The 26,611-nt window shown below is 36.3% G+C and overlaps 1 protein-coding gene across 2 annotated transcripts; it reads left to right on the forward strand.

Moving 5' to 3' along the window:
* Window positions 1-3,148: 3,148 nt before the first annotated feature.
* On the forward strand, window positions 3,149-5,181 carry LOC140841376 (FCS-Like Zinc finger 8-like). 2 transcript variants are annotated; one of them, XM_073208738.1, is made up of 3 exons: window positions 3,149-3,786; window positions 3,876-4,718; window positions 4,890-5,181. In XM_073208738.1, the coding sequence occupies exons 2-3, from the start codon at window positions 3,916-3,918 to the stop codon at window positions 4,978-4,980; spliced, it is 894 nt and encodes a 297-aa protein (XP_073064839.1). In that variant the 5' UTR covers window positions 3,149-3,786; window positions 3,876-3,915; the 3' UTR covers window positions 4,981-5,181. The 2 variants fall into 2 exon arrangements, with proteins under 2 accessions (XP_073064839.1, XP_073064838.1); XM_073208737.1 differs by having other exon boundaries at window positions 3,152-3,786; window positions 3,893-4,718.
* The last annotated feature ends 21,430 nt before the right edge of the window (window positions 5,182-26,611 follow it).

Here is a 26,611-nt window from a genome sequence, read left to right on the forward strand (position 1 = left end):
ATTCAGATGCGTAATCATTGCTGTATATGTTGATGATTTAAACATCATTGGAACGAATAAGAAAATTCAAGAAGTTGTATTTCACTTGAAGGAAGAATTTGAAATGAACGACCTTGATAAAAGTATTGTCTGAGTTTGAAAATTGAACAAAATGAATGTGGAATATTTGTTCACAGTCAAATTATACAGAAAATGTCCTTAATCGTTTTAATATGGATAAATAAAATCTTTGAAGTACTCCAATGGTTGTTAGATCATTAAATATAGAAAAAGATCCATTCCGTCCATGTGAAGATGATGAAGTTATTCTTGATCCAGAAGTATCATATTTAAGTGCTATTGGTGCCTTTATGTATCTTGAAAATTGTACAAGACCTGATATATATTTGTTGTAAATTTATTGACAAGATTTAACTCATATCCAACAAAGAGTTACTAGAACAGAATTAAACATATATTCCGTTATCTACGAGGAACGTCAGACTTGGGACTTTTGTATTCAAAAGATATCAATCAAAGCATAATTGGTTATGCTGATGCTGGGTATTTATCTGATCCACACAAGGCACGTTCCCAAACCGGATATGTGTTTTCTCGTGGAGGCACTGCAATTTCTTGATGTTCACAGAAACAAACACTCGTAATAACTTCATCAAATCACGCCGAGATTATTGCACTATATGAAGCAAGTCGTGAATGTATGTGGCTAAAATCAATGACTGAACATATCCAAATCTCATGCAGATTATCATTTGACAAGAAGCCTGTGACACAATATGAAGATAATGGTGTATTTGTTACTCAAATAAAATAAGAATATATAAAAACCGACAGAACTAAACATATTCTCTCTAAATTCTTCGCATTCACCCAAGAGCTTGAGAAGAATAGAGATATTGATATTTGTCACATTCATTCAAGTGAAAATTCATCAGATCTCTTCACAAAGACACTTTCTACGACAATATTCAAAAATCATAAATATATAATATTGGGATGCGCAATCCACGAAATTTGTAAAGAATCGTCCGTGTTAACATGATGGGGAGTTTACGTGACTGCAATCTTATTTCTTTACTATAGTTTTTATCCCAATAAGTTTTTCCTAGTAAGGTTTTTAACGAGCCAATATAAAACACGTAATGAAGACAATCATTGTATCATGATAATCAAAACAAGGGGAGTATTGAAAATAAGAGATTGACGGTTGAAAATAAAATTTATAAATATTGTAAATCAGTGTGGGACGATGTATGTAATGATGTTTTTATTTTTGGATTATTTCCAAAGAAATTCTATAAATAAGTCTCTCAATTTTCTGAAGAGAAACACAATTGAGTAGACAAAATTTTATAAAATGTGTAATTTAAATATTTTTGAATTTGATATTTTTATTTTTTATCGTAAATTTTTACTTTTAACCGATAAAATTTTTAACGTATCAGAAAACATATTATGTACTTTTTCGTAAAGTAAAGTGTGAGTAGTACATAGTAAAATATCGACAATATTAATTAATTACTAGTTACTCTGCACACGTGATACGTGTGTGAACAAACTGTTTTATAATTATCGAGGGACTAAAATGCTTAAATTAAAAAAAATAAAAATAAAAATGTTTGTTAAAATAAAACAAAAACGAAATTGTAATATTGGTATCATATAAGGACAAAATTGAAAGAAAAAATTGGTGTTCATTTTTGTCTATATTAGGCTCAACCTTAATATAAATATACATATATATATATATATGTGTGTGTGTGTGTGTGTGTGGGATCGTATCACTACCATCATCATAATTCATAGGTTGAACTGAATACAGTAACGTCAAAAGAAGAAAAACGACAAAACTACGCTTATACAAAGGACAAAAAATATAAAAACTACACAGAAATGAACATAAATAAATGAATAAGGTCTTTTTTTGGCCAATGGGATGTTTAATTTTTCAATAAATTCTTTATTAAATTTCATATTGATTTATAAAAGTATGCAGCTTTAACAATACGAAGAGCTTAGTGAACACTTTATTTAAAAGAATTTTCAAATTGGTTGCATAAAGTAAAGATCTTTAAAAAGGTATACCGTGGTGCTAAAAAAATTAATTGTTTTATCATTTAAATATTTTAGTTTACACAAAAACTAATGTAAAACAATTTTAGGAGTTAATTTTTTGAGACAGATATTTGAGTCGACTCAACTTATAAAAAATATTATTTTTTATGTCAAAAAAAATTATTATTCATTATAGTCATGAATTGAATCGATTTGTCTTACAATTATAAATCCATAAAAATATCTCACAAGATGTAAAATAGTTAGTTATTGGAAAATATTTCGGTAGTAAATATACTTTTGGAAAGAAATCTGGGAAAAAATTGTACAATTTCATTTCAAGAATCATGAAAATCCTATTGGAAGAGAAGGCCACAAGTTGCCATAAAGTTTAGCATTTTTAATGTTTTTATCCTGTCTTATGTGTAGTGCCACCTCATTATTTATTTTTAAAATATAAATTAATTAATAATAGCATTACTCTAAAATATTTATATTCGTGAGACGAATTAAACGATCGATATTTTAAAGAAAAATAATAATATTTTTGGAATAAAATATGATATTTTTTTTAATTGGATCGAGTTAGATATTGATTTCACAAAATTGAACGTAAAACGATCTCAAATGTGTTTTGTGAAGTTTATAATATAAATTTCAAACTATAAATAAGGTAGACGAGTTTGATCAATTATTGATCACAAAAACTTATATGAAACTATATTACAAATCAATCTTATAAGATATGGCTTTGATCTTACTAGTTTATGATTTTTTTATATGTAAAAAATATTATTTTTCAGTTTAACTATATTCAAATTAATTCATTATATATATATATATATATATAAATATATATATATATAATTAACCTTCTTACAATATACTTACTCGAAAGAAAATTCATCTTAGCTCAACTCCATATTGGCTACAAAAAATCACACACAATAATTTAATCATAAAAAATGGGAATGGCGTGCATTTTTGAAAATGACTCGCAAATTTTTAGATAATTTTCCCAAGAAACCCACGCTAAAATCCAAAGCAGAGGAGAAATAATTGCTGAGCGAGAATGCGGAGGGACCCCTTGCCCCTTATCCTGCTTGGAGTTTCTTGTTTTCTTTCTTTTTGTTTTCATTTTTTTTCTTCGTCTCCAATAATGAAAATTGCGTACACTTCTGCGTTTCCTCTCCTCTTTAAAATGGCTCTAAAACCAGCCATTTTCAACTCCTTTTTCTGTTGAGATTTATTTCTTGTTTTGATAAGTCTGAAGAGATTTTTCGGATGAGACTCCCCAGCTGGAAACCTTTTCTTGAATGTTTTATCTGCTTTTGCTGAATCTTTTGCATAACCAACTCCGAGTGGTTTGGTTGTAGCCTGATTCCTTTTCTTCTTCGTGATGGGTTTTTGTTTTGTGAGGATTTGACTGGGATTTTGGTGAAGAAAACCAAGAAACCTAACAAGATTCTAAAATAGAAAAGAAAAAAGATTGGTTTTTTTTTGTTTGTTTTGTTTACATGTCAGATTGTTAGAAAATGGAAGCTAATGAGATTTAACAAAGTTTATCAAGCTTTTTGTTGATTTTTAATTGAAAAAAAATTTCCACTTTTGCTTGCTTTTCTATGTTATGATTGTTTCCGGTTTTGAGAGTGAACCCAGCTTTTGATTATTCTTTTGAGGCATATAAAAGTGGGAGTCTTTTTCTTGGAGTAACTTAGCTACTGATTCCAGGTTAGCTGATCTTTATGATATAAAAAGTTTGACGAATTTTCCAGTTTTGATCTTTCTTTCCATTTTGTGTTCTCTAAATCTTTTTTCAGTTTTTATTTATTTGCAGTTGAGAAATTTATCTGGTTACTGATGCTGAGGAACAATAGATCAAGAACAGTGACCACCAAACAAGCTATAATGGCTGACCAAAACCCAATCCATTCTTCTGTCAAAGATCCCACAAAACCTGTATCATCTTTCTTGAATTCTCCAAGATTCTTCAATGGGTTCTTGTCAAGAACAATTTCTGATCCTGAAACTGCTTTAGTCAGCCCAACTTCAATTCTAGACACAAGAATTTTACCAAATTTTGTGACCCCGTTTGGCTATGATAATATCTTGTCCAAATCACCAACCCCATGTCCTGAAGTTACCAACAAATCTCCATTCACGAAACAAATTCCAGAAGCCATCGGACTCGCTTTAGTTCATTCAATCAACGAGGAAAGAACCGATGAGAAGTTCTCAAGAACGGTTTTTTATGGAGCAAAACTCAAGATTCAAATCCCCACCATCATTTCACAGCCCGAATCTCCTAATTCTCCTGCAGATTTCGGAATTAAAACTCGGGATTCTCAGCTTTTGAGCCCATTTTCAGGCACCCCAGTAAAGGATTACTTCACCAGACAGCTTTCTTTGAAAGAAATGGAGCTCTCTGAAGATTACACTTGTGTGATCACACACGGACCGAATCCGAAAACTACTCATATTTTTGATGATTGCATTGTAGAGAATTGTTGTCATGAAGATGACCCGAATATGGGTGAAGATTTCGAGAAAGTCGAGACTGGTTTTGAAACCAATGTTTCCAATTCTCCACCATTGAATTTCTTGAGTTCTTGTCACACTTGCAAACAAAGTCTTGAACAGGGCAAAGACATTTACATCTACAGGTTAGCCCAAGAAGATATTCACGTTTCAAGTAAAATCAATTCATATATTAGCTATGAATAAATAAAGTGGTACACTTTTTTTATATATTATTTCATTGTATGATAGGCAGTAGATCGATGGTTGGTTTTGTCTTAATAAGCTTTTAACTATGTGTTTGGTATTGTTTTCAGGGGAGAGAAAGCTTTTTGTAGCCATGAATGCCGTTGTCAAGAAATGCTTTTTGAAGGAATGAAGAATGAAGAGATGGATGATGCTTTTTAGGACACCTTTTTTTTTTAAGGGGAAAAAAATATATCACTACAAGCATTGTATTTTCAATGCTTCTCTTTATTGCTTCAAGAGGAATCTAGCATCTTCAAAAGGGATTCAATTGATTTTCCATTATATGTTGGAAGATGACTCGACTTCTCTCTCTCTTTTGTTTTGGAAAAAAATAATATATTTCTTGGAATTTTTTTTTTTTGCTTCTTATGAGTCTTTGAATCTGCCTCCCCTGCATAAATAAATAATGATGTAATAACAAGAATTATATTGGCTAAGGTTGATGGGATCCAACGACAAAAAATTGTAGCATTTTAATGACAATTGGTGATGTATGCATGTGTAGAAGAATTTTTCCATGATTTGGGTGTGAATTATACAATTCATTGCATATTAAATAATATTATTGAAAATGGGATAATAATATATTCTTTCCAAGAAAAGAAAATGGAATGATATACACCCTGTTAGAGTAGGTGCACGTCGAGCCAAGTGTTGGCCGACTGTTCACGATGAAACTCTTTGTATAAACGATCTTTATTTTAATAATATTTGAATTTATTAATTTGGCGCATCTTTATCTTTATACCTAGTTGCATAGATAAAGTCCTTGAATATACAAATAGTAGAAAGAATATGAGATGCTCATATGATGAGTATCATGAAACTCATATTTGGAATACTGTATATTCTAAACCGTTCCTAGTCGATTCAGCCGCCACTAAGAAAGATATAGGCCGCTCGAGTTAGAGACTAGTATCTGCGATGTGAGTACCATGTTTCATTGGTAGGGGACATTGTGATGTCCGAGCATGCAGATAGGTGCTCCTTGTAGAGTGCACTGAACAACCCTCCATAAAAGGACTTTCCAAGTGGTTCTCACTTATCGAGTGGAAAAGTCCTGGTTTATGGTTGTACAGAATTAGTCCTTATGACCCGGGACAACATTGAGACTCTATGTGCTAGCATTTCACTTTGACTTGTTTACCGACTCTTATGGGGTCATTAGGTGGCAAGGTTGGGTGTTACGGCGAAACATATAGGAGTCGATGCATTGTAGTCGGGGATTCACCGCTTACCTACGGGTATGGATATCCTATGTGTTTATCATGTATGTGTGGGTTGAAATCTCTGATCAGAGTATGGTGGTAATTATGAAAGGGGTTTCATAGATTACACCATCGATGCAACCACAACATGACACATAGTATCGATTCATTGACAACTCTCGATAGACCAATAGTTGTCGAATCGGTCGGGATATATGAGTTGAAGGGACCGTACTGTACGCTAACCATAATTGAATGGTTCTTGCAGGCACTATCATGTGATACCTAGGGAATCACGTAAGCGATGCTGCTAGGCGTTTAACGTGATTGGTTGGGTACTATCAGACTTGAGTTCTGACGTTCTTACTATCAAGGAGTTGATAAGTAAGAATGGAGCACTTGGGGTATGCTCGAATAAGGACATGTTTAGTCCGAATCACATTGAGATGTGAACCCACGGCTAGTTGTATCAATGAACCATTGAGGGCCACACAAGTACTAGCTTTGTAAATCCCGATGAGAAGTAAAATAGTTCAATATGTTGAACGGCTTATAAATGTGTTTATAAGCGTAAAGAAAAATAGAAGTGTGACTTCTATGAGAGAAATATAAATTTTAATTTATGGAAGTGTTCCTAGATTAAAATTTGGCCAATTGGATAATGTATGTGAAAATTGTGATTTTCATAAACATTATTATGGACTTAATTAAATTAATTCAAGTGTTGAATTAATTAAACACTAGTGGACCTAGTAGAGTCCAAATAATTAAATTAATTCAAGTGTTGGATTAATTAAATATCATTGGGCCTTGTAGAGCCCAATTGGAAATAATTATTTGACTAGTGGGCTTGAGTAAAATCAAATAAAGTCTAATTGGGCTCAAAATGTTTGAGACAATTAAAAGTCCATGGGCCTTGTAATAGTTACAAGCCCACATGCAAAATATACTAGGGTTTGCATGCTTGGGAGACCAAGGGGTGGAGAATACTTTTGAATAAAAAAATTGCATGGCATGCAACTTTTGGCTTTTGCTTTTTGCAACACCAAGACAAGAAAAATTAAGTCATTCTCACCCTCTTCCTCTCTCACTTGGCCGAACACACACACACACACAATTCTCTCCATTTTTCTTCTAGTTTTGTTCTTCAAGTGTTGGAGAATAAAAATCTTCTCATTGAAAAATCCTTTTGATTTTCTAGTGCAAATCAAAAGGGGTTTTACCTTGCTTAGTGGTGGGCCTAATTCTTGAAGGAAAGGAGGTGTGCTTGTAGATTGTCATCCATTTCAAGAGCTAAAGTGTTCACACTTTAGTTGGTGCCATTCATCAACCTCAAGGGGTTGATAGGTAAACCTTCTTCATACACCCTATGTATGTTTTGGTTTGTTTTGTAAATATTACACCTATACCAAGGGGGGCCGAAAATTTCATGTTAAAACTTAAATTTTTGCTTCCGTTGCGTTTCCGGCCTCCGTAACCGGTCCGCTTTCAAGTGGTATCCGAGCTAAGGTTACGGTTTTTGTGTAATATTTACGTAATATTGTATTGAGATCGATTTCTAACCGTTTGAGATTTTTTGGTGCAAGAAAACTCAAGGACCGAAATTTTTTGGTGCAAGAAAACTCAAGGACCCAATTTGCTAGGTGTATGCTAGGATATTTGTGTTGAATGATTGTAATAATTATCAATTTAAAGTGGGCTTGGTTTATGGCCCGTTCCCACCCCATGAGATGTATCCCTATGTGCCATGGATATTTAAATGTAAATATTAGAATAGTGGAAGATCAAGATTGGAAGATGGTGGCCTTGGTGATTATGAAGATCGAAGACATGTAATATTGGATGCTAATGTAATAATTTAGTTGCATTGCATCCCTGCATTTACCCTAGGATTGGACCTAGGCCCGTGTTTGGCTCACACGGGCCATTAGTTTGGGGCGATTGATCATCCTTGTACTGTTTTCTATTTATAATATATGCATGATATGTTATAAATAATGAGTATGTGCGTTATTATTATTATAATAACAAAGTTGCATGAATCCGGCAAACATACGATCAAACATGGCGAGCTTTTAAAATAAAATTAATGATGAGACCTTTCAAAATTAAAAACCCTCATTTTGAATAAGATTCAAAATTAATATCAAGTCCGAAAAGGGGAATTATAAATTTGTTTATAATTTCCTTGTCTTCCATCGACAATGGATGCATGATGAACGCTACCCGTACTCGGGGCTCGGCTCATATTATTGAGGGGGCCCTGGGTGCCGGAAAGCTGTGACATCCATTGACATGGTGATGTGAACTACGTGGAACTCCCATGATTTCGGCTCATATTATTGAGGGAACTCATGGCGACCGTCCATTAAGGTTCAATATCGATGGGTTAGGCTTGACACGTAAAGATGAACGACGTCATATTATTGGGTCCTAATCAAACGTGAGACAAAAGAATACGTAGAGGGTTGCATGGCGATGCAATTGGAAACTACCTTTTAGGAGTTGTGATGGCCGATATTATTCGGGATCACAATTCGCTAATTGGACCTTACGTACCTACTGAGGAAAGTGTTTCCCGTTTTCACTAGAGGGTAGTGAAAATGTCAAAACAGTGGGAGCGATTATTTATAAAGTAAAAGTCCAAACTTTATATCTTATTAAATATTTTAAAATAGTCATTAACATTTATCTGTTTTACTTTTCAGTACAATCTTTGACATGTCATCAATTCGCAACCCGTTTTCCGTCATTCTCGAAAAACACATTCTAACCGGACCAAACTATATCACTTGGCTAAGAAATTTAAAGATTGTCCTAAACTCGGAGAAGATCGCGTATACACTGACTGAGGCGCCCCCTGCTGAGGCTCCTATAGGCTGCACTCCTGAGGAATTGCAGACCTACAAGGAATGGTGTGACCATGACTTGAAGGCGAAGTGTTATATGCAGGCTTCAATGAACGATGAGCTGCAAAGGCGATTCGAGGATGCAAAGAATGCTGCTGACATTCATATGCACCTCAAGGAGCTCTTCGGAGAGCAGACTCGGCCTTTGAGGCATGCCACAGTAAAGGAGCTCATCACTTTACGCATGCGAGATGGGACTTCGGTCCATGAGCATGGCCTAAAGTTGATTGGGCTCGTGGACAAGCTCGTAGGCATGGATTTGGTGTTGCCTTCGGAGTTGACCACTGATGTGTTGCTGCTGTCGCTGCCTAGCTCTTTCGATCCTTTCGTTGTGAACTTCAATATGAACAAGCTCGAGCCCAGCCTTGAAGAGTTGGTGAACATGCTTGTGACCTTTGAGTCCACAATCAAAAAGGAGAAGCAGGTTCTTTATGTGGGCTCTTCATCTGGCACGAAGACCGGTCCACATGGGAAGGGAAAGAAGCGTTCTTTCCAGCGCCCCAAGAAGAGCGAGCCCTTGAAGAGGCAGACTCCGAGTCCCTTAGTGGCAGCCGCGCCAGCAAAGGCTGAGAAGACTGTTGACATCTGTCACCACTGCAAGAAGCCTGGACATTGGAGGCGTAACTGCAGGGAATATCTTGCGCAGAAGGGTTCTGGCAAAGGTATGTTCTTTATTGAAGTAAATATCTCGATTAACTCTACTTCTTGGGTATTGGATACCGGCTGTGGCTCACATCTTTGTAATGACTTGCAGGCGATGGGAAGAAGTAGGAGGCTCCGAGAGGGTGAGACCTTCTTAAGGATGGGCAATGGAGCAAGAGTTGCTGCCAAAGCCGTAGGAGATATTTGTTTAATTTTGAACAATGATTTTAAGTTTGTATTAAGAGATGTTTTGTTCGTACCAGAATTGATTAAAAACATTATTTCCATTCCTATGCTTGATATTGATGGATATTCTTGTTTATTTGGCAAAGGTGTTTGCAATATTTACAAGAATGAATGTTTAGTTGGTACCGGTGAACTTGAAAACAATCTCTACACCTTAAAATTAAAAGATATTCCACTTAACAATGTCCAAACGATAACAACAACAAATAAGCGCAAACAAGATACTCTTAATTCGGCACAATTATGGCATGCTCGATTAGGTCATATATCCCTAAGAAGGATGAACAAGTTAGTGGGAGTTGGCATGTTTGATATGTCCGATATTAATGCTCTCACGACTTGTGAATCCTGTCTAAAAGGAAAGATGACCAAAATTCCCTTTAAGGGCCATGCGGAGCGAGCCAAAGGGTTATTGGATTTGATCCATACCGATGTGTGCGGTCCGCTTAGCATCACCACTAAGCATGGACATGCCTACTTCATCACCTTTACCGATGACCATTCGAGGTATGGGTATGTGTATTTGATGAAATACAAGTCTGAAGCCTTTGAAAGGTTCAAAGAATTCAGAAGTGAAGTAGAGAAACAATTGGGACGAAGCATCAAGACACTTCGATCGGATCGAGGTGGTGAGTACTTGAGTGCCGAGTTCCAAGAGTATCTTAGAGAGAATGGGATTCTCTCGCAGTGGACTCCGCCCGCTACACCGCAGTTGAATGGTGTTTCGGAGCGTCGTAACCGGACCTTGATGGACATGATTCGGTCTATGATGGGGTTCACAGAGTTGCCGCCATCCTTTTGGGGATATGCGCTTGAAACAGCGGCAATGTTGTTGAACAATGTCCATACAAAGGCAGTTGACAAGACTCCATATGAGATATGGATGGGTAAGCCTCCCAAGTATTCTTATCTAAGAATATGGGGGTGTCCTGCTTATGTAAAGCAGACAGTGGGAGATAAATTGGATAGTCGATCCATTTTATGCTACTTTGTGGGATATCCAAGGAATTCAATTGGATATTACTTCTATCATCCCCAAGAAACAAAGGTGTTTGTTTCTAGGAACGCAACCTTTTTGGAAAAGGAATTTCTATTGGATAGAAAAGGCGAGATGATAGAACTCGAAGAGGTTCGAGAGACACCCACAGTTGTAGAACCCACACCCGAGAAGCCAAGTGAGGAGATACAAGCTCCTAGAAGAACCGAGAGAGTCTCGAGACCACCTGTGAGGTATGGTCTGCTTCTTGAAGAGGGCCATGATGAGCCTAATCTTGGATGTGATCCAAGGACCTTCAAGGAAGCGTTATCTGATGCCGATTCATCCAAATGGCTTGAAGCAATGGAATCTGAGATGAATTCCATGCATTCGAACCAAGTGTGGAATCTCGTGGATCCACCTGAGGGAATTGTTCCCATAGGGTGTAAATGGATTTACAAGAGGAAACTTGGGGCGGATGGGAAGGTATTGACCTTCAAGGCGCGACTGGTAGCAAAAGGGTATACTCAAAGGCAAGGTGTTGACTATGAGGAAACCTTTTCTCCAGTTGCGATGTTCAAGTCCATTAGGATTTTGCTAGCCATAGCTGCATGGTATGACTATGAGATATGGCAGATGGATGTCAAGACTGCCTTCCTTAATGGGGATATTAAGGAAGAGATTTACATGTCTCAACCTGAAGGGTTTACATCTATCGGAAGTGAGCATATGGTATGCAAACTTCAAAGATCTATTTATGGTCTTAAGCAGGCATCTAGGAGCTGGAACCTCAGATTCGATAGTACAATCAAAGAGTTTGGTTTTACTAAGAATCCTGAGGAACCCTGTGTGTATAAGAAGGTCAGTGGGAGTGCTGTGACATTCCTTGTTCTTTATGTTGATGACATTCTACTCATTGGGAATGATGTAGGAATGTTGCAATCAACAAAGATATGGTTAGCAAGTAAGTTCTCAATGCAGGACTTGGGTGAAGCATCTTTTGTATTGGGAATACAGATCTATAGAGATAGATCAAAAAGATTGCTTGGTCTCACCCAGTCCACATACATTGATACCATCGTGAAGCGGTTCTCGATGGATGAGTCCAAGAGAGGACATCTACCAATGTGTCATGGCGTGTCCCTATCCAAGTCTATGTCTCCCAAGACTGATGCAGAGATAGCGGCGATGACACGAATTCCGTATGCTTCGGCTATTGGTAGTATCATGTATGGGATGATATCTACACGTCCTGACGTGGCATTTGCACTAAGTGTAGTGAGTAGATATCAATCCAACCCTGGTCTTCCACACTGGAAAGCTGTGAAAGACATCCTCAAGTATTTGAGAAGGACCAATAAGTTGTTTTTGGTCTATGGGGGTGGAGAACTAAAATTGGAAGGCTATACCGACTCTAGCTTCCAAAGCGATGTTGATGACTCGAAGTCAACCTCCGGATTCATATTCATGCTCAATGGTGGTGCTGTCTCTTGGAAGAGTTCCAAGCAAGACAGTACTGCGGATTCCACCACTGAGGCAGAATACATTGCTGCATCGGCGGCAGCAAAGGAGGCTGTTTGGATTAGGAATTTCGTCCAAGAGTTGGGCGTCATTCCAAATGGAGTTGCTCCTATCCCGGTGATGTGCGACAACACGGGAGCCATAGCTCAGGCGAAGGAGCCAAGGTCTCATCAGAAGTCCAAACATGTATTGAGAAAGTACCACATCCTCAGAGAGATCGTGGAACGAGGAGAAGTGTCGATCGACAAAGTCGGCTCCGCAGATAATGTTGCTGATCCACTAACCAAGCCTTTACCAGGACCATCATTCGAGAAGCATCGCGAATCAATGGGTCTAAAGTATATGGGTAGTTGGCTCTAGTGCAAGTGGGAGATTGTTAGAGTAGGTGCACGTCGAGCCAAGTGTTGGCCGACTGTTCACGATGAAACTCTTTGTATAAACGATCTTTATTTTAATAATATTTGAATTTATTAATTTGGCGCATCTTTATCTTTATACCCATGCTAGTTGCATAGATAAAGTCCTTGAATATACAAATAGTAGAAAGAATATGAGATGCTCATATGATGAGTATCATGAAACTCATATTTGGAATACTGTATATTCTAAACCGTTCCTAGTCGATTCAGCCGCCACTAAGAAGGATATAGGCCGCTCGAGTTAGAGACTAGTATCTGCGATGTGAGTACCATGTTTCATTGGTAGGGGACATTGTGATGTCCGAACATGCAGATAGGTGCTCCTTGTAGAGTGCACTGAACAACCCTCCATAAATGGACTTTCCAAGTGGTTCTCACTTATCGAGTGGAAAAGTCCTGGTTTATGGTTGTACAAAATTAGTCCTTATGACCCGGGACAACATTGAGACTCTATGTGCTAGCGTTTCACTTTGACTTGTTTACCGACTCTTATGGGGTCATTAGGTGGCAAGGTTGGGTGTTACGGCGAAACATATAGGAGTCGATGCATTGTAGTCGGGGATTCACCGCTTACCTACGGGTATGGATATCCTATGTGTTTATCATGTATGTGTGGGTTGAAATCTCTGATCAGAGTATGGTGGTAATTATGAAAGGGGTTTCATAGATTACACCATCGATGCAACCACAACATGACACATAGTATCGATTCATTGACAACTCTCGATAGACCAATAGTTGTCGAATCGGTCGGGATATATGAGTTGAAGGGACCGTACTGTACGCTAACCATAATTGAATGGTTCTTGCAGGCACTATCATGTGATACCTAGGGAATCACGTAAGCGATGCTGCTAGGCGTTTAACGTGATTGGTTGGGTACTATCAGACTTGAGTTCTGACGTTCTTACTATCAAGGAGTTGATAAGTAAGAATGGAGCACTTGGGGTATGCTCGAATAAGGACATGTTTAGTCCGAATCACATTGAGATGTGAACCCACGGCTAGTTGTATCAATGAACCATTGAGGGCCACACAAGTACTAGCTTTGTAAATCCCGATGAGAAGTAAAATAGTTCAATATGTTGAACGGCTTATAAATGTGTTTATAAGCGTAAAGAAAAATAGAAGTGTGACTTCTATGAGAGAAATATAAATTTTAATTTATGGAAGTGTTCCTAGATTAAAATTTGGCCAATTGGATAATGTATGTGAAAATTTTGATTTTCATAAACATTATTATGGACTTAATTAAATTAATTCAAGTGTTGAATTAATTAAACACTAGTGGACCTAGTAGAGTCCAAATAATTAAATTAATTCAAGTGTTGGATTAATTAAATATCATTGGGCCTTGTAGAGCCCAATTGGAAATAATTATTTGACTAGTGGGCTTGAGTAAAATCAAATAAAGTCTAATTGGGCTCAAAATGTTTGAGACAATTAAAAGTCCATGGGCCTTGTAATAGTTACAAGCCCACATGCAAAATATACTAGGGTTTGCATGCTTGGGAGACCAAGGGGTGGAGAATACTTTTGAATAAAAAAATTGCATGGCATGCAACTTTTGGCTTTTGCTTTTTGCAACACCAAGACAAGAAAAATTAAGTCATTCTCACCCTCTTCCTCTCTCACTTGGCCGAACACACACACACACAATTCTCTCCATTTTTCTTCTAGTTTTGTTCTTCAAGTGTTGGAGAATAAAAATCTTCTCATTGAAAAATCCTTTTGATTTTCTAGTGCAAATCAAAAGGGGTTTTACCTTGCTTAGTGGTGGGCCTAATTCTTGAAGGAAAGGAGGTGTGCTTGTAGATTGTCATCCATTTCAAGAGCTAAAGTGTTCACACTTTAGTTGGTGCCATTCATCAACCTCAAGGGGTTGATAGGTAAACCTTTTTCATACACCCTATGTATGTTTTGGTTTGTTTTGTAAATATTACACCTATACCAAGGGGGGCCGAAAATTTCATGTTAAAACTTAAATTTTTGCTTCCGTTGCGTTTCCGGCCTCCGTAACCGGTCCGCTTTCACACCCGGTGGTTGTTAGCAAGGGATAACAGTTCTTTGTTGATTAATGATGATCTGGAATGCGATTTATAGCTACAATGGATTCATATAGGATAATGTCCAACAAGTGAAGGGTATTTTTTTTCCAATTTTCTTTTTCATTTAGAAGTTTTTTATATAAATAAATAAATAAGGAATAGTGTAATAAAATGTAAATATATAACGATTGACCCAATTTTTAATTTTATAAACCCTTCAATATTATTTAAAAACGCAAGTTAGTGATCAAATTTGTGAGATCGGTCGACAAATGCTTTTCACTAAAGATGTAAATATCAATTTGTTAAAATAGGTTTTCAGTAAGCTAACGTGTGACTTGAGTTTTATTGACTCTTATGTAAAAACAATATTATTTTAATAATATTTTATTGTTTAATTCAATTATGACATTTATTTAACTGTATACACATACAACCTGCCTGGATAAAGCTCTTGAAAACACAATAGGAATCATGAAGTTTGCCTCTCAATATAAGATCATGAAACTCACCAAAAAGCGTATTGTATATTTTAACCTGGTTCCTAGATGACTCAGTCGTCTACAATAAAAATTTCGCTCGAGCTTGAGACTAACATCTATGATATAAGCATCATGTTTGATTGGTAAGAGACATGGCGATAGCCATTGATACAGATGAGTGCTCATTTGAAGATGCTCTGAACGAACCTGCCACTGACTTTCAAGTGGTTATCACTTATCGAGTGGAATAAATTGTTGTTATGGTTTACACTATAAGCCCTTTGACACGAGGCAACGTAGAGGCTAAATGTATTAGCATGCACTTTGCTCCGTTTATTGACTCAATTGAGGGTCATCAGGTGGTGCGGTTTGGTGTAGATTCGAAATCCGTATGAGTCAAAATATTGTTGTTGAGGATTCACCGCAGACCTACGAGTGAAAATATCATATGTGATCTGATGAGTTAATATTGCAAAAAATATCTGGCCATAGTAAGACATGTAAATTTTGGAAATGTATTTCCTCAGTTGAATATATCATAGATCAAATCGTTATTGAATTCATTTTGAACTCTTGATATACCAATGATTGCAGACTCGATCGGGATATATGAGTTGAAAGGACCACATTGTACGCTAATCTTAACTAAGATTTTTGAAGGCGCTATCAGTGATACCTAGAGGATAATGAGGCGATGATAATAGACGCTTTTATCATGATCTGATGGGTACAATTAGACTTGAGTTCTGACGTTCCTGATCAAGTGGTTGATGAAAAAAATGATGCTAATTAGGATAAGTACGAATAAAAATAAATTTTGTTCTAAATCACATGAAGTTGTGGACTCATAGCTAACAGTATTTCTTAACAATTGAGGGTCATACAAGTATTAGATTCCGTGTTCTCGTTGAGATAGTCGAATTTCAAGGAGTTAAATTTGGCGACTGTAGTTTGATGGAGATCAAACAGATTGTTTATAAATGCGTTTAAAAGTTGATTCAAGTTTTGGAAGTTAGTTTAATTGCTGATTAACTGAGAAGAGTGAAAGTGTCTGTTTTAATAAAAGAGTTCACAAAGCTAGAAGATGCCATAATAGGTCGGTGGAAAATTTCAATATTCGAAACTTTCATTATATGAACAAGATTTGTATCCTAGATACATTGATGATGTCTGATCATCGATCGAGGTTATAAAGAGTTCACAATTATTTATTTAGCAAATTTCATGTAGACTTTTGTTGCAATCTACACGAGGAACAAACCATCCGATTGTGGACCTGACTCAAGAGATCGAAGAAGGCATTTGGTTCCAGTAGATCGTTCGTAGTGATTACGAGAATTATTAACTCCACTAATCTTTGACAGGTTTTGTGTCCAACATTCTTAAATGCAATTTAAACACCTTATGAATGTGTTTTTTAATCATATGACACCCAAGAACATTTTGAATGTCAAAACAAAATTTTAAAAAATCTGTTACATTTTAGGTGCGATAAAACAGTACAAAACAGTATTTCATAAAGAAAATAACTTAATATTAATTACATTTGCAAGCTTGTTGGATTTTTTTTTATCTCGATGATTTCACAAATCAAAAGAAGTTTTGAAAAAAAATCACCAACTTCAGAATGAGTGAATGCTATACCCGAATTGTATCAACGTGAAAACACTGAAAACGTAATGCGTTGTCGTACCATAGATATATTAATTAAATTTATTTGACTCTTTTGGTGTTCATTACAAATTTATAACTATTGAGCGCGGATTTTCAACTCTAAAATCATAATCACAGGTTTAAATAAGATAAAATAAAATAGAATGTTTTGATAGTTTTTGGCTTACGTACAATTAAATTAGATTTTATTCAAACACGTAGTGTTGACTTAATAACAAATTATTTGAAAATAAATACAAGATTATAAAGCTTTTAGTTTGAATTGATTTATAAAAAAAATTTAAATATAACATAAAAGGTCTAAATGTATTAAATATGTACATAGAAAATGTGTTTTTTTTATGTATATTTATAATTTTAAAATTTAACTGAATTATTTACAGACACACACACACACATATATTACAAAAAAGATGTGAAATCAATTTATATATAATTTTATGCTAATATTTTTTTGCTTATTAAAATCTTAATTTTAATCTTTTTTATATTTTACCGATGAATTTGGTTGGGATAAAACTAGCTAGCAACGATAATAGATCAAGTTATAATAAATTAGAGCGAGTCCAAGTCATTCACACGGATTATTATCTAATTACCAACTACCAAGATATGAAATATTTAATTTAATCTAGGCTAAATCATTTTTTGAAATTATTTAAACTGATTATAATCAAATAAAATAAACTATGTAACTAAATTACTCGAAAGCAGGATCAAACGTAGGAAAAATTCAAATTTCAAATAAACAACCAAGACACACAACGATATCAAACTATCAATTATCGTCACATATTGGATTTAAGCAAACAAGAATTATTCAAAGTCAACCTGAAATTTTCCATGTATTTCAAAAATTAATGATACTTTTTTTTAACAGTTCACTTAATTCCAATTGAATTTAACTAAAACAAAAGAATGGTAAGCATATATGAAATTCCAACATTTGTGTAAAATCGCACAATGAAAACAAATACATTTCTACTATGTTTAACAATATGTTGATCAATATTTTTTAAACTATATTTATTTTATTCTCTTTCAGGTCAAGATCAATCAACACACATGTAGTTAATTGGTAAGATTAACCGCAAGTAAATTAAACGAATATCAATGAATAACGTAAAATAAATCAAAATATTAGTTGATCCAATTCGCAAATAAAAATCAAAGATTTGACTTGACCATAGTCAAAATAAAGTTTCTCCATAAAATCAAATCTAAATGCAAATCTCATATTTGAATTCATAGTAATAAGGACATAAATAAGAACAAGAGAAATCTCAGCAATTGCGTATGAATTTTGCTTCTCATGTTCGTCTCTTTTCTCAAGCTCCAAACCCTATTTTTCTCCTTCAATCAAAGTTTGAGAAGTCTCCGAAATAAGAAAAACCCTAACTTTGTCTCCATTTATAATCATAAATGGATATTTTTTTAAGCGTAAACGAGTCTTTCATTTTGGAGTGGAATTTTGACGAGACCAAAGTTGGTCGATTGCCCTCAAATATCTGTTATATTTGAGATATCGGAAAATAGTAACTAGATATCCTATGTGTCGGCCACTAAGAAAATGGAATATCACACACACCACACATATATGTTTTATAAATGTTAGAAATTAATGTAGTATACTATTAATTAATAGAAAGGTGTTGTAGAATTAAAATTGAAAATGATACTGCAGAAAAGATAAAATGGACAAACAAATTCAATTATGAAAGTATTTTGTTTAACATAATGGTGATTGATTGTGTGTATTAGATATAAGTGTTGTCTCAGATGTTATAACACCTTGTGACAACATGCAGCATATACTATATATAACACACACACATAAATAATTTTAAAAGTAACAAATAGATAATTATGCACTAGTGTGTTGTGTGCGATGCCTGATATCAAAATAATTACTAGAGAATAAATCGACTTTAAAAAACCAATATTAGTGAAGAAATGAAAAATATCTTCCTTAACAAGTCAATGAAGTCAATTACATCCTACAATATCAATAACAAAACAACCAAACACGAGAATGCAAATATGTGTGACTGGAATTCGGAACAACAACACCATTCTTCAATAAACACTTTGTAGAACCCAAAAATCAGTACGCGTAGAACCATGCATGTATTTATTTAATTAATTTTAAAACGATTTTTTGCGATGCATGATTTATTTAACTACATTATTTTAAATTATTTATGTTTATGTGATGCACGTTAAAATGTTTTCCTGAGTTTCATGTTTCAGGCGATTCTTCGATGCGAGATCGAGAAGAAGAGACCGACGACGATTTTTTGCTATTTTAGAATGTGATATTTTATTTTAAATTGAGTTTGTGGCATTTTAAATGATTTATTTAGTTTTTTAGACGAGCATTTTAGCACATTTCTATTACTGTGAAACTCGATCCTAGAGATCAGTTGTGCTAAGTTTTTCAATCGAAAAAATTGAGTTGTAAACTAAGAGTTTCAGTTTTGGCATTGTTAAGTCCAAACTGAAGTGGGTCTGTACAAATCTTGTATTGATCAAAGTCTTTTAGTGGAAATCCTATCTTCGTGATAGAAATGGTGACGTAGGAGTAGTTGAAATCTCCGAACATTCAGAAACAAACTTTGTGTATTTTTTTACAAGCTTTTCAGTTACTATATTCTATCTTTCAATCACTTATATTCCACACTTAACTGTTAACTGAGTGTGATCGACTGACAAGATTTTGAGGATATGTTTCTCACCAAACTGATTCAAACCTTCGAAAAAAAGTTAAAACCGTGAGTGTTTATTCAACCCCCCTTCTAAACACTCCTTATTCTATAATCGATCCTATCAAGTGGTATCAGAGCAACTGAAGGGACGTAATCAGTACACTCGACGTTTCATCTTCTGAAGCATAGGATTTATTTTATTACGTCACTCTATTTGTCGTTTCATCTTTCGTAATTTAAAAATGCATTTATTAAGGGAGAATATCGGTTTTAAGAGGTTAACTGAGAGGACAATAGTTAGTGAATTTTCATCTAAAATGATTCAATCTCACAACTGATCGTTCAACTGATAATTTAACTAATCTTCTCATATAAGTTAACTAATTAATTGTATTTTTATTCCAAATCAAATGACATGACTGTTAGTTTTCGCATTAAATGATGAATAGTGATTTGGAATGTGGACCCACATAATCCATTAACTCTTTACACACGTTTTTACCACACGTACACATGTTTTTAATTCAAATTTTTCTGGACTGACAAATGTCCAAAAATTGTACAGTCACTTACATATGTACCTTTCCCCACTCAAATTCAGTTCCTCCTTACGCGCACATTCAAGCAATCAAAGAAAAATTGTATCCACATCATATTTTTTTGTAGATTCACTTCAATTAAATGGCAAACCAGATCCTAGCTCACCTCATGAATGCCATGGCCATCGACTTCGACTCAGTCTTCATTGTAAAGGACGATGGATTCAAGAATGTCTTTCTGAAACTGGAAACAGCCGGTCTGAAGAAATTTCTGGGATTATCTTCCCAATAAATTTATGTTAAAGAAGTTCAAGAACTCTACGCCACCGGCTATGTCACTCAAGAAGGCAATATAGCGTTGACTGTAAATGGTCAGTTGCTGGTCATTGAGGAGGAGTCCTTTTGAAATCTCTTCCAACTGCCTGCTGATGGGCTAAATAAAATTTATGAGGTGAAGGCATCCGATATTGAGGGGATGCAAACTATCTCTGCTGCTGGTCAGAAGATTAAAGTGTCTGATCCCAAGAAGGAACTGAAGCCAGAGGTTCAACTGTTGGCTGATATTGTAGCCAAGGGCCTCTTGGCAAAGGCATGATCTTTTGCTGCCCTCACTCTAGAGAGGTTTCAAGCTATGACTGCAATCATGGCGGAAAAGAAGATGAACTGGAGGAACATCATCTTCAACATTATGAGGAATATGTTTCATTCCTCAAAGCAGTCAAAGGGCTTTGCGGTGCAGCTCAGCCATGTGCTAAAGGTTAAAGGAATTGTGACTGATAATTCAGAGAAGTCATCAAAAAGATAGTGTTTCAATGCCAAGTTTGTCCAGCCACCTAAGAAGAAACTGGACATGTCACCTGAGCAGTTCATTCAGGTGAACAAGGAAATTGGGACTGAAGGAGCTCCCAAATCAGTCATAAAACAAGGAAGGAGGCTCAAAATAAGACAATCAAGCGCAAGATGATTGTCGGCGAAACTGATTCTGAGAGGAATCCTTCTCCCAAATTTGTGAAAAAGCCACAGACTTTGAAGACCAAGCCTACTGCTGTAGTTGGAACCATCCCAACTGATCCTAGAGATTAGTTGTGCTAAGTTTTTCAATCGAGAAAATTGAGTTGTAAACCAAGAGTTTCAGTTTTGGCATTGTTAAATCCAAATTGAAGTGGGTCTGTACAAATCTTGTATTGATCAAAGTCTTTTAGTGGAAATCCTATCTTCGTGATAGAAGAGGTGACGTAGGAGTAGTTGAAATCTTCGAACATCCAGAAACAAACTTTGTGCATCTTTTACAAGCTTTTCAGTTACTATATTCTATCTTTCAGTCAGTTATATTCCGCACTTAACTGTTAACTAACTGTGATCGATTGACAAGATTTTGAGGATCAGTTTCTCACCAAACTGATTCAAACCATCGAAAAAGAGTTAAAAACCGTGAGTGTTTATTCAACCCCCTCTTTCTGAACATTCCTTACCCTATAACTGATCCTACCACACGTCTATGTTTATGTATGTATGTTCAAGTTAAGTATGTATGCTCTATTTTTAAGTTGCATGCGGTTTTATTATGTATTACTTGTTATCTCCAGTTTAAATCTATTGAACTAACTGATCACCAAAATCTAACTGAAGATTATTGCGCAGATTATAAGGCAACTGAGACCAGCCGAACTGCATCTACTTAGTAAACTGACTGATCAGTTGGAAACTGACCAGTTGAGATATTCTGTTGTAAGGTTACAAGCATTGATCATTCAGCTGAACACGTCATCAGTTGAAAAGTACATTCAATCAAAAATTGTACAAAGCAGACTACAACTAGTAGTGGAACGCCGCATTTCAGAATTTACTGTGTACGAATGTCAGAAGTATATTGACGTGACAATCAACGGATATAAAGATTCAAATATTATTTAATGTTACCGTTGAAGAGAAGTCTATAAATAGGCGAGAAGAGCGGTTGAGAAATTACTCTTACCACACGATTCATCTATTTTCTCAAGCTTTCTGTTACACTGCTGAATTCATTAATCTCATTTGAGATTCAGAAAGCTCACACTTACCAGATTTATTTGTAGCATTTGAGGCTATCATACGAGCATTTTAGCACATTGCTATTACTGTGAAACTTGATCCTAGAGATCAGTTGTGTAATGCCCGAGAAATTAATTATCGTAATCTGAGATGATTATTGATTATGAATATATATAATTATAACCGGGCTATTACGAGAGCAGATTGGCCAAATCATATGAAGGGTGCATTTTTGGACAGAACAATTGGCGCCCGAGCGGTAGAAAATGACCGCCCGAGCGCCAATGTTCAGCAAGGTAGGCATTTGGGCAGAAATTATGGCGCCCGAGCGGTAATATTTAACCGCCTGAGCGCCAAAGTACATTCGGAGAATTCTTGGACAGAGAGTGCCGCGCTCGAGCGGTATTTTCTTACCGCCCGATATATATATATATATATATATATATATATATATATATATATATATATGTATGTATACAAGCAACTTAATCCTTCAGAAACGAGAGAAAAGGGGCGAGGGAGGTTTAAGAAAAATCCTTACGCTTTTGTGAGAAATACGTCCATCTGATTGTGAACCCGACTTTGGTACCGAATTCCTATCGACGTAGGCTACAACTGGACGTAATTTTTACTACGTTTTGACGTGCTTTGAAATTATGCTATTGTCAGAATTGAATGGAATTCAAATATGATGTTCTTGACATGCTAGACATCATAGAATCGAAGTCAGATTAGGAAACAGACTGATTATGGAATTGTTATGAATTTTTAGGGTATATTAATTTATACCGGACAGATTTGAATTATGATTGAATTACGAACTGTATTGGATATTGGTTATGGATTGTAATTAATATCTGGTGATTTGGTATTGACGGGAATACTGAGATTGTACCGTTATGCCGTTGATTTTGAATTAAATCAAGATTGATCAGATTGTTATTGATTTGAAAGGTATATTGACATGAGATTATTGATATTGTCATTGTCAGACAGACTGTGAATTCAGGAATTTGACTGAGCCAGAAACCGACGAAAGAAAGGTATAAGTCAATGTGTATTGGGAGATCGACTTGAGTCGGGTTAGACTTGAGTTTCCCTAAATCACATACTTTACTTTATTGCATTGATATTGCATTGATTTGATTAATATACTTGTTCTCTTGATTTTAGATAGCAGGTATTAGACGAGTAGTCTTATGACAGAAGTGCCTGATAGTGGTGGGATCACCACAGGCACATTGCACGATGTCATGAGATATTGTATTGGCGGAAGTGCCATAGTCTGCTACTGGATAATTGGCTATCAATGTGGATAGAATTATAGCTCATTCTATTACTGGTGATCAGTATTGTATCGATGTGGATAGAATTATAACTTCTTCTATTACTGTTGATCGATGTTATATCGATGTGGATAGAATTGGAGTTTCTTCTATTACTGGTGATCGATACTATACTGATGTGGATAGAACCAGAGCTTCTCTATTACTGGTGATCGATACTATATCGACGTGGATAGAACTGGAGTCTTTTCTATTACTGTTGGTCGATATGGAATGCCAATGTATGGAAACCGGGATCCCTAGGCTAGGATTGAATCTAGTCTGATTCGTGGAGTCACGAGCCTTTGTCGACAGTTTGATATTGATTATGTTTCAGATATTGATACATATCTTTGTTACCTGATTTCATGCTTTATATTTGTTTATATGATTGCATGTTTCGTTGATTTATACTGGGATTATATTCTCACCGGAATTATCCGGCTGTTGTCTTGTCTGTATGTGTACATGACAACAGGTGGGACATGTTCAGGGTTGAGGAGATGAAGAAAGATCGTGATTAGAGTGGAGATTCCGGACTTTGATTTTGATGTATAATAGGGTTTGAACACTTGACATTAGTTGTTAAACCTTAGTTTAGTTTGAATGCAGGCAGTACAGGACTTGTATTGTATTTTATATACTGAGATGTATATATGTTTGATTTCACTACGTTCCGCATTTTTTTAAAAAAAATTTAGACCCTGTTTTTAATTGATTAATTAGTCCCAATTATGATTAAGAACTTGATTAGCGTCCGGGTCCCCACAACAGGTGGTATCAGAGCGATAGATCCTTTAGATTGAGATAGAAGAGACTAGTGAGCGGGGTAGAATGTGTTTTCTTTCCTGCTTTTGATTGCTAGCATGATTTACTGCTTTATAATGCATGTTTATCTGTTTATCTGATTTGATTTGAAAACATGTATTATTGAGAACGAATCAGAGCCGATTCTGGATCAGCAGTAAGATGATCGGAGGAGGACTGAAATAGAACTTTGGGTTGGGGTTGCTAATCCTTTTGATTTCAGATATGCCTCCGAGAAGAATACCAGAACAGGGGAGTACATCGAATCCTCCCATGGATGTGACTCCTACACCGATGGAGAAACTGTTGAAAAGGTTTCAGTCATTTCATCCACCGACTTTGAAAGGTACGGAGAATTCCGTGGAATGTGAAAGTTGGTTGGACGATATTGAAGCGATGTTTGAATCATTGGAATATACGGAGGAAAAGAGGGTGAAACTGATCGGACACCAGTTGCACGACGTTGCTAAACACTGGTGGATCACGACTAGACGGGCATTGGAACAACGAGGTATGGCCATTACCTGGAATGTGTTTAAGTCTGAATTTTATCTACGGTTCTTTCCAGTATCATATAGGAAGGACAAGGGAGCCGAGTTTGCAAACTTGAGACAGGGCCAGTTAAAAATTGAGGACTATGTGGTTAAGTTCTCTACATTGCTTCGATTTGCTCCTCATGTAGCTGAACATGATGTGGCCGTTGCGGATCAGTTCATAAATGGCCTAAATCCTGAAATCTTTACCTTGGTGAATACCGGGAGGCCAAACAATTTCACCGATGCCTTGAACCAAGCCAAGGGAGCCGAAGCCGGTTTAATGAGACAGAGAGAGGCCTTGTTTGTGCCTTCAGCACCGAGATCACAGTTGCCTCCACCAGCTCCCCGATTTGAGAGCAGCAGTGTTAGTGGGAAGAAATACTTCCTGAAAGCTAAGGGGAAGAAATTTAAGAAAGCTGGAAGTAGTTTATCCAGTTCGAGTGGCTCTAGACAGATTGGTCAGGGCCAGAGTTACATAGGACCCTGCTGTAGCACTTGTGGAGGGAAGCATTCCATCGAGCAGTGCCGAGGAGTGTTTGGCAACTGCCGCATTTGTAAGCAGCATGGACACTTTGCCCGAGTGTGTCCACAGCGTGATGCCCAGGGATTCCAGGCCGCTGAGTCATCTGGATCAGTGGCTCAGATAGGAAGACGATCTTCTGCCGTTCATTCCTTTCAGCCAGTACCGTCTACTCAGTCACAGCAGAGGCCGGGAGGGAGCCAGACAGCGAGCCAGCCTCCTAGACAGCAGGCCCGATTATTCGCTTTGACTGAGGAACAGGCACAATTCGATGCTGGCCAAGGGATATATCAGACCGAGTGTATTTCCTTGGGGTGCTCCAGTACTGTTCGTGAGAAAGAAGGATGGGTTGATGAGGCTTTGTATCGACTACCGGCAACTGAACAAGGCAACGATAAAGAATAAATATACATTGCCTCGTATTGATGATTTATTTGATCAGTTGCAGGGTTCTTCAGTGTATTCCAAGATCGATCTGAGATCTGGATACCATCAATTGAGAGTCAGGGATGCTGATATCTCAAAGATAGCATTCAGAATCAGGTATGAACACTATGAGTTTATTGTCATGCCTTTTGGTTTGACGAATGCACCAGCGGTATTTATGGGATTGATGAACCGCGTCTTCCAGAAATATTTGGATGATTTTGTTATCATATTCATTGATGATATATTGATTTATTCAAAGAATATGATTGAACATGCTAATCATTTGAGAACTGTGTTACGAATTTTGAGGGCTGAGACACTGTATGCTAAACTGTCGAAATGCGAGTTCTGGTTGAAACAGGTGATATTTCTGGGACATATTATATCCGGAGATGGTATATCAGTCGATCCCAGTAAGGTTGAGGCAGTGATTTCGTGGCCGAGACCGACATCTGTACCAGAGATACGCAGCTTTATGGGTTTGGCAGGATATTATCGCCGATTCATAAAAGATTTTTCGAGTATTGCCAAACCTATTACACAGTTGACTCAGAAGAATGCCCCGTTTGTTTGGTCAGAAGACTGTGAATCCAGTTTTCTGGAATTGAAAAATAGATTGACCAGTGCGCCTGTGTTGACGATTCCTTCAGGCACTGGTGGATTTGTCGTTTATTGTGATGCATCTCACCGAGGATTGGGTTGTGTTTTGATGCAGCGGGGGCATGTGATTGCTTATGCCTCGAGACAGCTGAAACCCCATGAAACTCGTTATC

This window comes from Primulina eburnea, chromosome 9 (genome assembly GCF_022965805.1).
Source record: "Primulina eburnea isolate SZY01 chromosome 9, ASM2296580v1, whole genome shotgun sequence".
Lineage (NCBI taxonomy): Eukaryota > Viridiplantae > Streptophyta > Magnoliopsida > Lamiales > Gesneriaceae > Primulina > Primulina eburnea.